The sequence below is a fragment of the Lepus europaeus genome, chromosome 22, assembly GCF_033115175.1.
Source record: "Lepus europaeus isolate LE1 chromosome 22, mLepTim1.pri, whole genome shotgun sequence".
Lineage (NCBI taxonomy): Eukaryota > Metazoa > Chordata > Mammalia > Lagomorpha > Leporidae > Lepus > Lepus europaeus.
The window spans coordinates 27,772,296-27,789,218 of NC_084848.1; the positions used below are offsets into that span (position 1 = coordinate 27,772,296).

The window sequence follows — 16,923 nt, forward strand, 5'->3', positions numbered from 1 at the left end:
GCCACAGGGCATCCTACAGCTGGGGCTACTTTGCATAATAGTAAAGATATGGAAAACACAAGCTAACCCCAAAGATCGCCGGGCAGATATCCCAGTCTCATCGGGTCAGCAGTTCAGGCCTGTTCTCCGCATTGGGCTTCTGCCTAGGGTCAAGGAAGCAGATCCTGACTCGTGGGTTCTGTTTTCTTACTTAGTGTAGTCCTTCTGGCAACAGGTGCACTTGGGCCCACGTTCTCACATTGGTTCACATGTTTAGCTTAGGCACTCATACATGAACGTTTCTCTGCAGCCTGTGAAGCCCCACACGCCAAGTCCCTGGCTACAAAGTCCAGTCCTACGCCTCAACACAAGAAACAGAAATAGCTCATCATTTGTCAAGAATCTTCACACCAACTGGGAAAATACGATTGATGTGGAGCCATTTGGATCTGACAACTCAGCTTTCTATGAGTAAATACTCAGATTTTTTTTTTCCCCCAGCATCATGCCTGCTCCCTCTGGAAAAAAAGGAGCTCACATCTGGGCTGCTGGATGTGTCTCTTGCTCCAAGACACAGACAGCTGTGGATGTGGTCAAATTTCGTCTCATTAAATGATACTATACAACCTTGCTGTCACTGTTGATAAAGAAAAATTATTTAGCAGCATCCCTGATTTCTTAAGGTGCGCCCTTTACACAGATTGGAGGAAACTGACATCACATTAGGTGAGAGAGCCTATTTTCTCATGCCCTAGAGTGGTCATGCCCCAAACATAAGTCAGTTCCAAATGTTGCTAGAAACATCGAAAGACTCAGCATCTTTTACAAACCGTGCATAATGCCCTCTGAAACCCAAACTAAAATCCTGTTTGTCTAGAAAGGAAACGGCTCAGATGACTTCTTTTTTATAATCCACAAGTCTTGTCTTGTTCTAGAGCAGGTTCTTTAACTGCAGCCCACAGAGGAACGTGGAGGTCATGCCACAGGAGTATTACAAAAAGCCCCAGCAGCCCAATCATTCTGTGTGGGTGGGTGTGACACATTTAGGTCCCTGGAAAACAATCAGGCAGTTTCGCAAGGCTGATGAACAATTGTCATGAGCCTCAATACAATTAATGCTTACAAGATTTAAGCATTGTGAAACAACTGCAAACTGTATCTGTATCATAAGATGTGATTCTGTAAGAGCACATGGTACCAAAAAGCCAACCATGGAAAAAGAGAACCAGGATTCAATGTTGTGAATCCATGGTCCTTTCCTAAATGCTGGTTGCTGTTTTCCCCTAAAAAGTTTTGACATTCAATAATGAAAATAATGACAGTGTGAACCTCCCTCCCCTTTTTCCCCTTAATCATATACTTTTGTCATCAGAAGTATAAAAGCGGAATGGGACCCGTGTTGTGGCTCAGCAGGTTAAGCTGCCACTTGGGATGCCCACATCCCATGTTGGACAACAGATTCGAGTCCCGGCTCCGCTGCTTCCAGTGCAGCTCCAGCTCCCTGCTAATGTGCCTGGGAAGCAGCAGATGATGGTTCAATACTTGAGACCCTGTCATGCACATGGAAGACCTGGCTGGAGTTCTTTGGTTCTGGCTTCGGCCTGGCCAGGTCTGGCTGTTGTGGCCATTTGGAGAATGAACCAGCAGATGGAAAAGCTCACTCACTCTCTCTCTCTCTGCCTTTCAAATAAATAATCTTTTAAAAAAGGAAAGAAATATAAAAAGTGGGGTGAGCATTTATCCTAGCAAGCCAGTGCCACGCCTCGCTAGGCTAATCCTCCACCTGCAGCGCCCGCACTCCGGGTTCTAGTCCCGGCCAGGGCACTGGATTTTTCTGTCCCAGTTGCTCCTCTTCCAGTCCAGCTCTCTGCTGTGGCCCGAGAGTGCAGTGGAGGATGGCCCAGGTCCTTGGGCCCTGCATGGGAGACCAGGAGAGGCACCTGGCTCCTGGCTCCGGATCAGCACGGTACGCCAGCTGCAGCGCGCCGCCCGCAGCGGCCATTGAGGGGTGAACCAACAGAAAAGGAAGACCTTTCTCTCTTTCCCTCTGTCTCTCTCTCTCTCTGACCACTTTGCCTTTAAAAAAAAAAAAAAAAGACTCCTATGCCCCACATCTGAGTACTGAGTTTAATTCCTAACTTTAACTGCTGACTCCTGACTCAGGTTCCTGCTAATGTCGATCCTGGAAGAAAGTGGTGGTGTCTGAAATAACTGGACATCTGCTACCCACATAAAACATGTGGACTGAGTTCCTGGCTCCCAGCTTTAGGCATGGTCCAGTCCTGGCCACTTGGGGAGTGAACTAACACATAAGAGCCTTTTTCTCCCTTCCTCTCTCTCTCTCTTTCTCTTTCTCTCTCTGTGTCCCTATATATCTATCTGCCTTTCAAGTAAATAAATGAAAAAAAAATTTAAAAAACATTATTTTCTCTGATGAATTTTTTTAGATTTTTATTTATTTATTTGACAGGTAGAATTACAGACACAGAGAGAGAGACAGAGAGAAAGGTCTTCCTTCTGTTGGTTCATTCCCCAAATGGTCACAATGGACGGAGTTGTGCCGATCCGAAGCCAGGAGCCAGGAGCTTCTTCCAGATCTTCCATGTGGGTACAGGGACCCAAGCACTTGGGCCATCCTCCACTGCTATCCCAGGCCACATCAGAGAGCTGGACTGGAAGAGGAGCAACCAGGACTAGATCTGGTACCCATATGGGTTGCCGGCACTGCAGGCAGAGGATTAGCCTAGTGCACCATGGTGCCGGCCCCTCTGATGAACTTTTAGAAGTTATGAAACAGAAAAAAAAAAAAGAAGAAGAAGTTATGAAACAGGAGAAAAAAGAACTTCGGGGAATATGAGTTAACTGCATAACAGAAAATCTTCCCTTTCCCTGACTCATAGAATTTATATTCTTATTTATTACTTTACACATTCCACCCAAGAGAAAGACTAATCTAGAAAGCACCATCACAAACAGTATGCAAAAGTGTTTCCCATATCTAACCTGAAGATTCTGGGATCTAGCTGCCACGAGACGTTGGAGACAATGAGGGATTCTGCATGAGTACTTTCCCAGCCCCTCTATCTTTGATTTTGTCCTTTAATAGTGAAAGGACTTCATTGTGCACTCTTTGCGTTACTGGCAAGAGCAAGAGAGCCAAACGGAACTCGTCAGCCAGCCAGTCGGCAAGGCTGTACGGGGGTCTGTGAGGCCATCAGCACTGGGGGAGACGCAGCAGCAACAGAAGAAACGGCCCTTGTCCTCGAGGAGTTTACAAGGGCTTTTTAAAGAAACACAAAAAGAGAAGCTTTCAAGGACAATACTCCTTCTCTAGTGGGACTCGTGTAGCACAGAGCAGACATGCTGGAGGGGTTCAGCAAGGAGGGGACATGGGAAATTAAAGGCCGGAAGAAGCAATGAGCTTGGCAGGGGCTGTGACAGCGCCTCTTCCCTCTGCTGTTTCCAAGTGGTGCCACTTGTTTCTTTGTAATAGAGAATCTGGCTCCATTCTCCTCACCCTCATGGTTTTGTTAATCTACTCACACTTACAAAATATTATGGCAAAGCACCCCAGGAAATCCATGAAAGACCCTACCTGTCCTTCCTGGCTGAGGCATTTGTAGCTGATTCTCTTTTCTCACAAAGAACTTCTTCTGGGTCTCCCAAGCAGGTGCAGGGGCCCAAGGACTTGGGCCATCTACTGCTCTCCCAGGCCACAGCAGAGAGGTGGATCAGAAGAGGAGCAGCCAGGACTAGAACCGGCGCCCATGTGGGATGCTGGCACTTCAGGCCAGGGCTGCGCCACAGCGCCGGCCCCACTTCAGTACATTTTTATAGTTTCACAGGTCATTCCAACATGCGGCCAGGGTTGAAAATAATTTGGTGAAGATGTGGATGTTACCTAGGTAAAGCAGTGCTCTGTTAGTTCCTGATCATTCCCAACTTGTTTCAAAGAAGCTACACCTTTTGTATGTGTTCTAAAATTGCACCACTAGGTGTCAGTTTGACCACACGAGTCTGAAGCTCCTGGCTCCCTTTTAAGGCTATTAATTGTGTACCATCACCACAACCACTTGTGGTGTGCTAGGCACTAACCGTGTCTCCCCTGTGCTAGGTACCATGCCGACGACTTAACAAAACACATGATTTCTAACTGTATGAAAAGTACGCAAGGTAGTTTTTGTCTCAGTCATAAGGAAGGTGAGGTCAGAAAGATTCTGTACCTTGTATAAGGTTATGCAATTAGAGGCAGGCGTGGGATTCAAACTTAGTTCATTCATTCATTCAAAAAACACTAAACATGGGGCTGATGGCATAGTACAATGGATTAAGTTTCCACCTACAGTGCTGACATCCCATGTGGGTGACAATTCGAGTCCAGGCTGCTCCACTTCTGATCCAGCTCCCTGCTAATGTGCCTGGGAAAGCAGCAAAGTCCTTTGGGCCCCTGCATCCATGTGGGAGGCCTGGATGAAACTCCTGACTCCTGGCTTCGGCCTGGGCCAGCCCTAGCCTTTGCAGCCATTGGGAAACAAGCCAGTGGATGGAAGAGATTCTCTCTCTCTCTCTTTGCCTTCCAAATAAATAAAAATAAATCTTAATAAAAAAATTAAACACCATGAGCAAGGTACTATTCCTGGTATGGGGGAATCCAAGAAAAAATAAGGCGTGATGTTCATCCTCCAGAGGTTCGTTATTGTCCTTCACCTGCATGTACACTTGAGAAGAAAAGGTGTGTACTCCCTCACACATCTGTTCTTGGCTTCTTAGAGAACTTCAACACTGTGTTCCTAAGTGCATAGACCTTTAGATAGAGTTTCTCTGATGGCTGTCTCACTGTCTCCAGACACTACATCATCATCATCATTATTACCATCATCATAATAGTTTTTGAGAGTTCATTAAAAAACCAAGAGGCTTATGGTAGATGTTTGACCTAATGTTTAAGAGGCCTGCATTCCGTATCAGAGCACCTGGGCTCAAGGCTCAGCTCCATTCCCAATTCCTGCTTCCTAATGTGCACTGTGGGAGGTAGCAGATGATGCCTCCCACACAGGAGACCTGTGTTGATCCGGCTTCAGTCTGACCCAGCCCTGGCTGGTGTAGACATTTGGGAAGTAAATCAGTAGATGAAGTGCTCTCTCTCTTTCTCTCTCTCTCTCTGTCTTCCTCCCTCTGTCTCTCTTCTTCTCAAATAATAAACAAATTATTTATTTATTAATTAAAAAAGAAACTAAGAGGCCAAGAACTATATCTGGTTTGCTTTACATCTATCTTATTTGTATCATCAGCAAAATATTACTGGCATGGAATATGTATCTAAATTTTAATCAATAAATGTTTACTGAATAAATGAATTTCTACTACTGTATTAAACAGTGTGCAAAAAGAGCCAAGGGAGAAGTGTATAAAGAAGCCAGTACCTTATCCTGCTGAGAAAACCTGAATATTTTCTTCCAAGAGTAGTGCCTTGTTCTAAAAGCCCCAGTTGTTTCACTGCTGAGGCAGAAAAGATTCACAGATCTCTGAGAAGGATCTAAATGATGCAGGAACCAATTATTATACTACCTGATTGGATCCACTGATAAAAAGTCTAATGGCTACTCTGCAGTCTGTTCTCATGTTATAAGGAGATCAGCTGTACCTGTCTCTGAGGTTGCCACTCACCAGCCAGTTTGATGATTAGGACTGGGTTAGACCTATGGTCTGTCCAACAGACTCTTCGGAGAAAAGGTATTTCAAGTGATGGTCCTCAAACCTGGCAGAGCTTTGCCAAAACACAAAGCGTTCACGCACTCCTGTCTACTGATCTAGAATCCCTGAAAGTAAGAGAGGGACCTGGGATTCTCACATAGAACCAAGGTTGAAAAGCAGCTGTTCAGTACCCATCCAGCTGCACTCATTCATAACTCTGCAATTCAGAAATTCGCTGTGACCTTTTCTGTATTCTGATTATATTACCTCTGTGCATTCATTGCCTAAAGTTGAAGTAGCATTCCTTCTTATATGTCCTACCCTTAGCTCTACTAGGATTGAAATCCTAGGAATTGAGGCCGGCGCCGTGGCTTAACAGGCTAATCCTCCGCCTTGCGGTGCCAGCACACTGGGTTCTAGTCCCGGTTGGGGCGCTGGATTCTATCCCGGTTGCTCCTCTTCCAGGCCAGCTCTCTGCTATGGCCCGGGAAGGCAGTGGAGGATGGCCCAAGTCCTTGGGCCCTGCACCCACATGGGAGACCAGGAGAAGCACCTGGCTCCTGGCTTTGGATCAGCACAATGCGCCGGCCACAGCGGCCATTGGAGGGTGAACCAACGGCAAAAGGAAGACCTTTCTCTCTGTCTCTCTCTCTCACTATCCACTCTGCCTGTCAAAAAAAAAAAAAAAAAAAAAAAAAAATCCTAGGAATTGGGGATTTGAGAGGTGAGTCTATGTTGATTTTGCCCATGCCATTTGGGACACCATAAACTTGCTTTAGCTTTCATCCCAAAACTTGCCTGGCAGTCACATGCCCACTTGAGATTGTTCTCGATTTACAAGAGACTTTGGCTTTATTAAGCGATCAATTCTGTATCAGCCAGATAACCTTTGTCCACTTCGTGCAAGAACAGGAAAATAATATCTGTTCCTGTGATGACTGTGACCTAGGACATTCAGGACAGGTAAGCGCTTGTTGCCAGTTTAGTGTTCTGTTTTGAATCTAATCAGCCTACTGTCTTCAAGAGGCCAGGAAGAGGAATATCCTTTCACTGAGGAACTCAATGACAAGTGGGTGTTTGGTGCAGCAGGACACTGGCATCCGATGTCGGAGTGCCTACATTTGGGTCCCAGATCTTCTCAAATTCCAACTTTCTCCTAATACACACCCTGGGAAATTGCAGGTGATGGCGCAAGTACTCAGGTTCCTGCCATCCATGTGGGAGACCCAAAGTGAGTTACAAGCTTCTGGCTTCAGCCCGATCCAGCCCCACATGTTGCTTGCATTTGGAGATAGAATCAGCAGATGGTCTTTCTCTGTCTCAGTTGTGCTCGCTCGCTCTCTCTGCCTTTCAACTTCGCTCTCTCTCTGCCTTTCAACTACATAACAATAATAAATACAAATTTTAGAAGAGTTCAATGTCACATATAATCCTTCGGAATAACAATCTGAATGGTTCAGTGCACAGAGTTCAGAGGAAGGAGTGGCAAGGGAGTATTTATGGTAAGATACGCAAGGGAGAGAATGGAGAAGGAGAGTTCCGGCGTCACGTATCTGCTAAATAGAAAGAAAAAGGATTTGATGTAGGAACCCATTAATCATGTTTTTGTTTTGTTTTTGCTTTATTTTATTTGCTCTAAATGGTTGAAGATCAGCTGAGGTGATCATTTTAGAATCTCCAAGTGTCTTTTGGTGACTCAAAGTTTTCAAGTAGGCCAATGCTCATGTAAAGGGCAGGGGGGGCGGGCGGCGCCGTGGTTCACATGGCTAATCCTCCGCCTGCGGCGCTGGCATCCCATACGGGCACTGGGTTCTAGTCCCGGTTGCTCCTCTTCCAGTCCAGCTCTCTGCTGTGGCCCGGGAGGGCAGTGGAGGATGGCCCAAGTGCTTGGGCCCCTGCACCCATGTGGGAAACCAGGAAGAAGCACCTGGCTCCTGGCTTCAGATCGGTGCAGCGCCGGCCGTAGCAGCCATTTGGGGAGTGAACCAATGGAAGGAAGACCTTTCTCTCTGTCTTTTTCTCTCACTGTCTGTAACTCTACCTCTCAAATAAATAAATAAAATTATTAAAAAATGAGTGAGAAAGAGAGGACCCAGAAGAAGTGTTAACAGGTCATAGCCTATACATCATCTTCCTAGTCAAGTTAGAATCAGTCTACACACTTGTTGGAACTTTGTTGAAAATTTCTATACTCCAGTAATGAGATTGCTAAGAGAATTGACCCTGCTCTCATTTGAAGTTATTAGAAAACAAGTTTCCCAAGGACTGTTTCACCCAAGATAAAAATGCTGTGGCCTCTGATTCTAGTACAAGAGCCCAAAGATGCTCTGATTCCTCTTTTGTGATCAGCATTCAGAGTAATTTTAGCTTTTCTTGGCATTTCCTTTCATTTAGAGATTTCAAAGAATCTCGCAGACATCTGCCCATCCCATAGGCAGCCGATGAAGCCACATCTCTGACATTCATCTTTTGCTTGGGGTCTTTCCTGTAAATTGGCAGCAGAGCTGGAAAGAGGATGTGGGCCTCCTAATCTGAGGTCTCACACTGTACACCCACTCCGTCTTTGCTCCCCAATCTTAAGCAGTTTGCGGCTCTGCCACAGGGCGTAGCTCTTTGTAGGAGCCTGTGTATCAAAGCTGCCTGCTTCTCTGCTGTCATCGCCTCCCACTGACTGCGTTTCTTGGTCTCCTGGTGTCCCGGCAACTTGGTTGGGCCTTAGCTGTTCTGGATGGGAGAATTGTTGAAGAACCTAGGGATTCTTTCCTGTCTTGTCATCCTGCCTCTGTGAGCTGACAAAACACTGTGCCCTGGGGTTTATCCTTTGTCCTCCCTACTTTCCCCACCCTCTCAGTGTACCCCAGTACCTCAGCAGAAAGAAAAAGACACTACCTCCCATGCAGGGAGGAATGGGCAGGAAGAGCCTTTCTCTTCTCTTGGATTGCCCTTTTCTTCCCCGGGGAAGAAGCCCAAGGCCATGAACCTTGGCCTCAAAGGACAGAGATGAGCCCGGAAGTATTTACTTCCATCCTGCGCTCTGAGGAAGCTGACTTGTTTTCCTTGGAGGAGGGATGATTCAGGGCAGACGCTTAGCAGGGAAATCGGTCTCAGGGGCTGAAGCAAAAGAAGCAGAGAGCCTGGCTGTTTCATTTGCAGACCAGAAGTGCCCTGGAGTCAGGGCAAACTGAGCTCTCCTTGTCCCAGTGTTGGAGCTCTGCACAGAATTTCCCATAGCAATGACTCTGTCTACAAGAGTCCAACAGAGACGGGCAGTGGGATTCCAAAATTTTCAGAGATGGCCCTGCACATGCTGGTGGAGAGCTTAAGCCATACTCTACCGCTGTGCCTCTACCTACTAATTACTATAACCATCAGTGACCATCGTGATAATTAGCATATGCCTTTTTTTATATCTCCCAGAGTACCACCCCAAAATAAATTATTGTGTTTGGTAACTCTACCTCTCAAATAAATAAATAAAATCATTAAAAAATGAGTGAGAAAGAGAGGACTCTCTTCAGTCATCACTAAGTATTTAGAGCTCTGTGGGCCAGGCACTGTGCAAGGCAGCCTTGAACAGGAAGGATGTGGGCTTTGGTGTCACAATGCTGACAGGCGGCAGGATGGACAGACACTAAGCAATCTTACCCAGGGGATGCGTGCATCTAAAGTGGAAGTGCAGTGTGTGTAAGAGGGGTGCCCAACTGTGTGGTGGCTGAAGAGGGGGTGTCAGGACACCTCCTGTCCCCATAGTAGTCACTCGGAAGATGAAATCTATAGGAGGAGTGAGAGCTAACAAGTGGGATCCATTGTAGAGAAAACCTATACTATTTGTATAATTTCTTTTCTTTTATTTCTTTTTTTTTTTTTTTTTTTTTTGACAGGCAGAGTGGATAGTGAGAGAGAGACAGAGAGAAAGGTCTTCCTTTTTGCCGCTGGTTCACCCTCCAATGGCCACTGCGGCCGGCGCATTGTGCTGATCTGAAGCCAGGAGCCAGGTGCTTCTCCTGGTCTCCCATGCGGGTGCAGGGCCCAAGGACTTGGGCCATCCTCCACTGCAGTCCCGGGCCACAGCAGAGAGCTGGCCTGGAAGAGGGGCAACCGGGACAGAATCCTGCGCCCCAACCGGGACTAGAACCTGGTGTGCTAGCGCCACAAGGCGGAGGATTAGCCTGTTGAGCCACGGCGCCGGCCCTATTTGTATAATTTCTCCAAAACATAAAGTTAATCTAAAACTATCTTCTCATATTAGAACCCTCCAAAGTACTACCAAGCTCTGCCAATTACAGTCCCCCCAATTCTGCTCCTGTGTAACAAGACACTACCTTGGCAAAGTGTGAAATTCTACTCCGTCGAAAGATGTAATTATTGTATCTCGTTAGAATTTCAGGGAGAAAAATGTCATTTAGGAAATAGTCAAGTTTTTCTGTCACTTCCACAGTCTGGTGTAACTCTCCATGCCCTTCGGATGACCTGGGTCTGTGACGGGAAATACGTATGTTTGTCCGTCTCCACTTTAGCCTCAGCTGCCTTCTTATCAGCTGCCGCACTGAGGAAGACACTGATGTCTTTTTGCAGGAAACTAACAGGAAAAGAAAGAAGGCCTCCCGCTAAATACGTTTCCTGAGGGCCAAATGCAATGGCTGCTGCTCCGGCTGCAGAGTAGGAAGGGGCTGAATAAATAAATACATCATCCCTATTGTGTAGTCGGACCTTTTCTCTCCCTTCTGAAATTGGCCGACTTGCCCAGGGGGGACAGAAATCCTCCCTGGATATTAAGAGGTATTGAAACATACAAGTCTCCTCTGGCTCAGACAAAGAGGAAACCCAGACTTGGAAGGACAGAAGACAAGAGTCACAGGAAGAGGAACTTGATGTTGGTACACACTGCTCCTTTAACCTGACAGAACTTTCCCAGCAGCTTCTGCTTTGAGCCTTTCTGTGCACAAATCTCGTAATGTTTGGGAACGTGTTAGGAGAAGGGGCCAGGGTTAGTGCCTCACAGAAAACCAAGGGGCTTCTTTAAAAATCACAGTTGTGTGGGGTGGGCATTCAGCAATGCAGTTTGAGACTTGGCCAGCCTGCCTCCCTCATCTGAGCCCGTGGCTCTGAGGCTTAGCTCCACTACCCATCCAGCTTCCTACTGATGTGCACCCTGGAAGACAACAGGGGATGGCAAGGGACTTGGGTCCCTGTCACCTGTGTGGGAGACCAGAAATGAGTTCCAGGCTCTTGGCTTGGATCTGAGACAGCCCTGGCTATTGTGGGCATTTGGAGAGTGAACCTCTTTCTCACAGTCTCTCTTTCTCTCTGCCCTTCAATAATTAATTAATTAAAAAGGAAAAAACTCAGCTGTGCAAGTGACTTGATTTGCAGGAAGGCGCGCACACTGTCATTCTCTGTGAATATTTCTTGCCCTTGACTGGGTAACGCCATGGCAGCCAGCTACTGCTAGAGAAGGTGGCTGAGGCACTGGAAACTTTCCAACCTAAACCCTCCTAAGGCGTTTCCTTGTAAGGACAGTTTTTTGTTTTTTGGTTTTTTTTTCCCCCTGCCTGGAAGACGGAAGGAAAGGACACTGCAGATACACACAGGAGAGAGACAGAATTTGAATAGATCCCCGGGATATGAAAGATGAGACTCAAGGAGTTGCAAAGGCTTGGAACCTTTGTCTTTCTATATTTTGGCTGAAGGATCATTTATAGCTTAGAAATTTTTTTTTCTGTCTTTCTTATATAACAATCATGAGTGAGCCTTGAGAAATGACTCAAAGCCAAAATAATGGGGTTTCCTTGATTATAGTTCCTCATTTTCCCTGGCCGTAGGCCAGCCCTCAATATCCGCCTGCCTTATAAGGAAGCAGCTTTAGCCCCGCCCTGCTGGGTTCCTCCAACCACTTAGCAATCTTTCTTTCATGTTGCACACTGGACTCCCTTCTTCCAAAATTGCAAAATTGCTCTTGGCTTGGTCTCTTGCTTCTTACTGCTTCCAGCCCAGATTCAGGAACTTCCTTTTGGGAACCTTCATCCCGGCTGTAGAGTGGGCAGGACCCCTCTTTCTCTCATCCTCAGCTGAGGCCCGAGTCACCAGACTACACAGTGACCGGCTTTGTCAACTGCTGCTGCATTTTTTTCTTTTTTTTTACAGTAGACATTTGTAAGTAATAAATATTTAAAGTAATAAATACTTATTTTAAAAAACAATTATTTTATTTGAAAGGGGAGTTACAGAGAGAGAGAGAGAGAAGAGAGAGAGAATCTTCCAATTGCTGGTTTACTCTCCAAATGGCTGTAATGGCCATAGCTGGGCTGATCCGAAGCCAGAAGCCAGGAGTTTCTTCTGGGTTTCCCACATGGATGCAGGGTCCAAACACTTGGGCCACCCTCCACTGCTTTCCCAGGTGCATTAGCAGGGAGTTGGATAGGAAGTGGAAGAGCCGGGACTCAAACTGGCACCCATATGGGATGCTAGCATGGCAGGTGGCGGCTTTATCCTCTATGCCACAGCTGTATCCACAGATTTCAGCTATATGATTACTTTGTCCATTCTTCTCTCTCTTCTTTCCCAAATAACCTCTTTCAGATATGGTTCAAGGTAGAATTTATCCTCCTCATATTTTGTCCGCCACTCTTGAGGCAGGATCTGATGCCTCATGGTCAGCTCCTGTGCTCTCTTCTTTGGGCGAGACATCCTCCTCTCATTATAAAGTGCTCAGGAAGACTTCTCATGGCTTCATTTCTATTCTCATCCTCATATATTGTATCATCTCATGTTAACCCCAGTTTGTCAAGGAAGAGACAGAGAGAAAGGTCTTGCATCCGTTGGTTCACTCCCCAAATGGCCGCAACGGTCAGAGCTATGACAATCCGAAACCAGGAGCCATGTGCTTCTTCCTGGTCTCCCAAGCAGGTGCAGGGACCCAAGGACTTGGGTCATCTTGTAGTGCTTTCCCAGGCCACAGCAGTGAGCTGGATTGGAAGAGGAGCAGCTGGGACTAGAAGCAGCACCCATATGGGATGCCGGCGCTGCAGGTGGAGGATTAACCTACTGCGCCATGGTGCCGGCCCCCTACCTGCTGTTTTGACCTGAGAGCTTCTTTTGAAAACAGCAAAGGTCACACACCCAAGCCCCAGAACCTGGATGGAGCCAGTCTGGGACTTCCTGCAAATAGGAGGTGCTGCCAGGAATAGCTGGCATGCTGGTTTTGATCTTACCCTCCCTGGTACAGGGCAGGCAGGAAATGAGACTGGGTCACAGCTTTGTTGGTTTTATTTTATGAGCCTCAGCTCTTGGAACACACTCTGGCAAGTGTAGGGTGCTCACAGAAGAACAGAGCAAAAGATCTGGAAATAAGACCACCCTGGGAAAGTCACCAGAGTGTACAGAATGTGTGGCACGTCCTCCTAGTAGCTTGGAGAGGCAGTTAGAAATCACACAGTAATAATGTTAAGCGTAATTAATGGCTTTTGAGTACTTACTATGTGTCACGTCCTGAATTACGTGTATAATTTCATTTATTCCTTGTAAAAGCTTTCCTTTTAATAGCCAGAAGAGAGAATCTCCAACAATACTGTTAACAGTAATGATAGCTATTTTATAAGTTACCTGTATAGTATATTATATATGCCCGCCCTGAATTGGAACATAGCCTCTCGTTTAATTTTTAAACAAACATTACAGGTAGGTATTATTATTATCCTCCTTACCCTAAAGTAAGTGGCTTCTAAGGTGGTTCTGGATGATGATCCGCCTGCTAGTGTTTGCATCCTTGTGTGATCCCTTCTTGAATGCGAGCCTCACTTAATGACTTCCTTCTAACAGAATGTGGCAAAGGTGACAGGAACCACTTTTTGACCAGCTTACAACTGTCTTGCTGGCTTTCTACCTGTGCTTGGCCCCCTGGCTTGCTTGCGCCAATGAAGTCAGTTACCACATTGGGAGCTGCTCTGTAAAAAACCCACAAAGCCAGAGAACAAGGGTTGAGGAATTAAGACCAGAATCTAAAGCCCGTGAGGAACTGAATCTTGCCAATGACCATGGGAGCGCGCTAGGAAGCAGATCATCTGATTTGAGCCCTGGGAGATACTCAGAGCTAAGAGACCCAACATTCTCTTATTTCTGATCCTCAGAAACTGTGAGCTAATACATGTGCTGCTTTAAGTAACCAGGTTTTGGGGGTTAGTTGTGTGCAGCCAAAGATAGCTAATATATATCCCATTTTGTAAGTTAAGAAACTATAGCTGGCTGGCGCCGTGGCTTAACAGGCTAATCCTCTGCCTTGCGGCGCTGGCACACCGGGTTCTAGTCCCAGTCGGGGCACCGGATTCTGTCCCGGTTGCCCCTCTTCCAGGCCAGCTCTCTGCTATGGCCCGGGAAGGCAGTGGAGGATGGCCCCAGTCCTTGGGCCCTGCATCCGCATGGGAGACCAGGAGAAGCACCTGGCTCCTGGCTTCAGATTGGCGTGGTGCGCCGGCCGCGGCGGCCATTGGAGGGTGAACCAACGGCAAAAAAATAGGAAGACCTTTCTCTCTCTCTCTCTCTCTCTCTCTCACTATCCGCTCTGCCTGTCAAAAAAAAAAAAAAAAAAAAAAAAAAAAAGAAACTATAGCTTAGGGAGATTAATCAGTTTTCCCAAGGGCGCGCAATGAGTAAATGGCAGAACAGGGTATCTTTCTTAGGAGGTTCCAAGTGGTTGGGACACTGGAGTTGTAGTGGGCATTCTACTCCCTGAAATCCTTGGAGTGTAGCCATGTTTCCAGGAAATTCTTTGTGTGCGTGTGAAACAGAGGTGGACACAACTTCAGTGGTGCTAAGTGCTTTGAGGGCCCTCTCCCTGCTGCAGAAGAATGGGCCGTCCACCCGGAGATCTGATGATAGTAACCAGGAGCTCCAGCCCTAGCACAATGGCAGTGCTCCAACGTACAGCCCACCCGAGTCACAGACGCTCCTACAGTGAGTGCCTTCATGAGGGCACTTTAAGTTCATGGAATTAAACTATGGAATCAAATTAAAATTAAAAGCTAAGTTTATTCTCGTGCAATATTTGAAATCCATGCATAGCCTTTTTTTTTTTTTTTTAAGATTTATTTACTTATTTGAAAGGTGGAGTTACAGAGAGGTAGAGGCAGAGAAAGGGAGAGAGGTCTTCCATCTGCTGGTTCATTTCCCAGATGGCTGCAACGGCCAGAGCTGTGCTGATCTAAAGCTAGGAGCCAGGAGCTTCTTCTGGGTCTCCCTCATGGGTGTAGGGGCCCAAGGACTTGGGCCATCTTCCACTGCTTTCCCAGGCCATAGCAGAGAGCTGGATTGGAAGTGGAGCAGCTGGGTCTCAAACTGGCGCTCATATGGGATGCCGGCACTTCAGGCAGCGGCTTTACCCACTACACCACTGTGCCAGCCCTCATTGCTTTTTTATAATATGTATTTTCCATTAACTTTTGATGACCCCTTGTAATCTGCAAGGTGGGTGAAGGGAGGCACACACTTTTTCGGAGGATAAAATAAATATAGTGTGGTATTTAAAATTCACTTGAGCCCTGGAATTATAAAGCAAATGACTCCATCTGTGAGAATAACCCCTCCCATAGAATCCCTCCCCCCTGCTTTCCATCCATGAAACAGAGCCTTGAACTTTGAAACCACAGTGTCTTGTTCCAACATGGAAAGCAGCTTGGCACTTCCCTGTACTGGAAGCTCCCCAGCTTGGGATGGTAAAAACCTCTTTTCCCAGATAGTCTCCCTTTCATTCAGCCAGAGCTTTTTGTCAGTGGTCACCTTTATGAAATCAAATGAAGATGCGCTCTTTGGCTGACTGCGCGGCTCTCTCCTTCCTCGTCAGCTTTGTGTCGCTGCCAGAGCAGCAGGCTTTGAGCTCGGGAAGGATTTCCAGGAGGCAGAACAACGGCTCCACAGGCTTGAGCCCTGGCACACTTAGCCTTTTAACCAGTGGCAGAGACAGCACTTGCTGGTGCAATTATGCAACCAGGTATAAAGTCCACAGCCAGGGAGGGGCGGGGCAGGGCTGGCTGGCTCAGCACTACTGCGATGGGGCTTCTGGACTCTTTCCGGCTTTCCATACCCTTTTCCTTCCTCTCTCTTGCCCAGACCTCTCTCCTCTTTCACTTCCCCTCTCTTCCCCCTTCTCCCTCTCCTTTTCTGGCTTTTTCTTTTTTCTTCCCCTCCCCCTCTATTCCTTTCCTTCTCTCTAATCCCTTCATCCTTATCAGCCTCCACTCTGAGAGATCCCAAACTCAGGAAACTAGCTCTTATCAAGTATCTTGGCTTGTCTCCAATGGCTCGTAGCGGGCATCTCTGGCCCTTGTGTGCCAGCTGAGTGATTTTCTTTTCCACGAGTTGTTGTTTCTCTAATCCAATTGGAACTAGAATTGTGTGTAGAATTCAGGGAGGGGAAAAAATTTAAAAAAAGAGCTTTTCCCTAGGGAGATTGTCCCTGTGGACTAAACCGGAAAAGAAAGGAGACTTAGATTCTGCTTTGTTGAAAAATGAAATTAGGAACAGAGAGCAGGAGAAAAAGTAGCGTCATAGACCCGTGACACCCAAGGCACACCACCTCAGTCCTCAGATACTGGGACATCGCATGGAATCCTCTGTTTTGCAGTCAAGTGGATTTTTAAAAGGCTCTTTTTTCTTTTTTGGTGCTTAAGGTACCTGCCATCCTGGTCTTGCTCAAGTGGCTCGGAACAGATACCATCTGCTCCACCTCCACAGCCATCCACACCACACAAAGCTGCAGACTCCCAGACTCCAGTTCTTGCTTTCTAAAAGCGGCCGGGAGAGTGGAGGAGAAGCACAGAACACTGGGAAGGAAAGAGAAGCTGCGTGGAGTAATTACCCGATAGAGTTACCTCGTGTGCATAAAAGAAAAGTGTAGGGCACAAGCAACAAGATCTCCAGCACTGCACTCTTTGGTAACGCGATAGCCTTCTTTGGGTTCAAAACATGTTCCCTAAAACCTTTCTTTAAGGATCTCCCTCCCCCTTACTGCATTGTACATATTTGTTTTATATTTTCTTTCTTCACTGATTTTCCCAAAGAATGAGAGTGATAGAAGTGTATATGAATGTATGAGCAAAAGCCTTTGTGAATGTCTTTTTCTTTTTTTTAGGTGTACAAAATAGAATGACTAGCTGAACTTTGTGGCAATTTTCTACCTGATTTCGGGATAGTAATTTTGTTGAGTTCCTAAACTTAGATGGCAAGTCGTCTTAGTGAGGCTGGCCTAATTCTATGTTC

The 16,923-nt window shown here is 46.6% G+C and overlaps 1 protein-coding gene across 1 annotated transcript in view; it reads left to right on the forward strand.

The window, feature by feature from the left end:
* HEATR4 (HEAT repeat containing 4) overlaps nucleotides 1-595 on the forward strand; it is a 161,138-nt gene extending 160,543 nt beyond the window's left edge. The window contains 1 exon segment of the mRNA XM_062181474.1: nucleotides 290-595. Within this exon segment, the coding sequence (XP_062037458.1) occupies nucleotides 290-595 (306 nt within the window).
* Nucleotides 596-16,923: the final 16,328 nt, after the last annotated feature.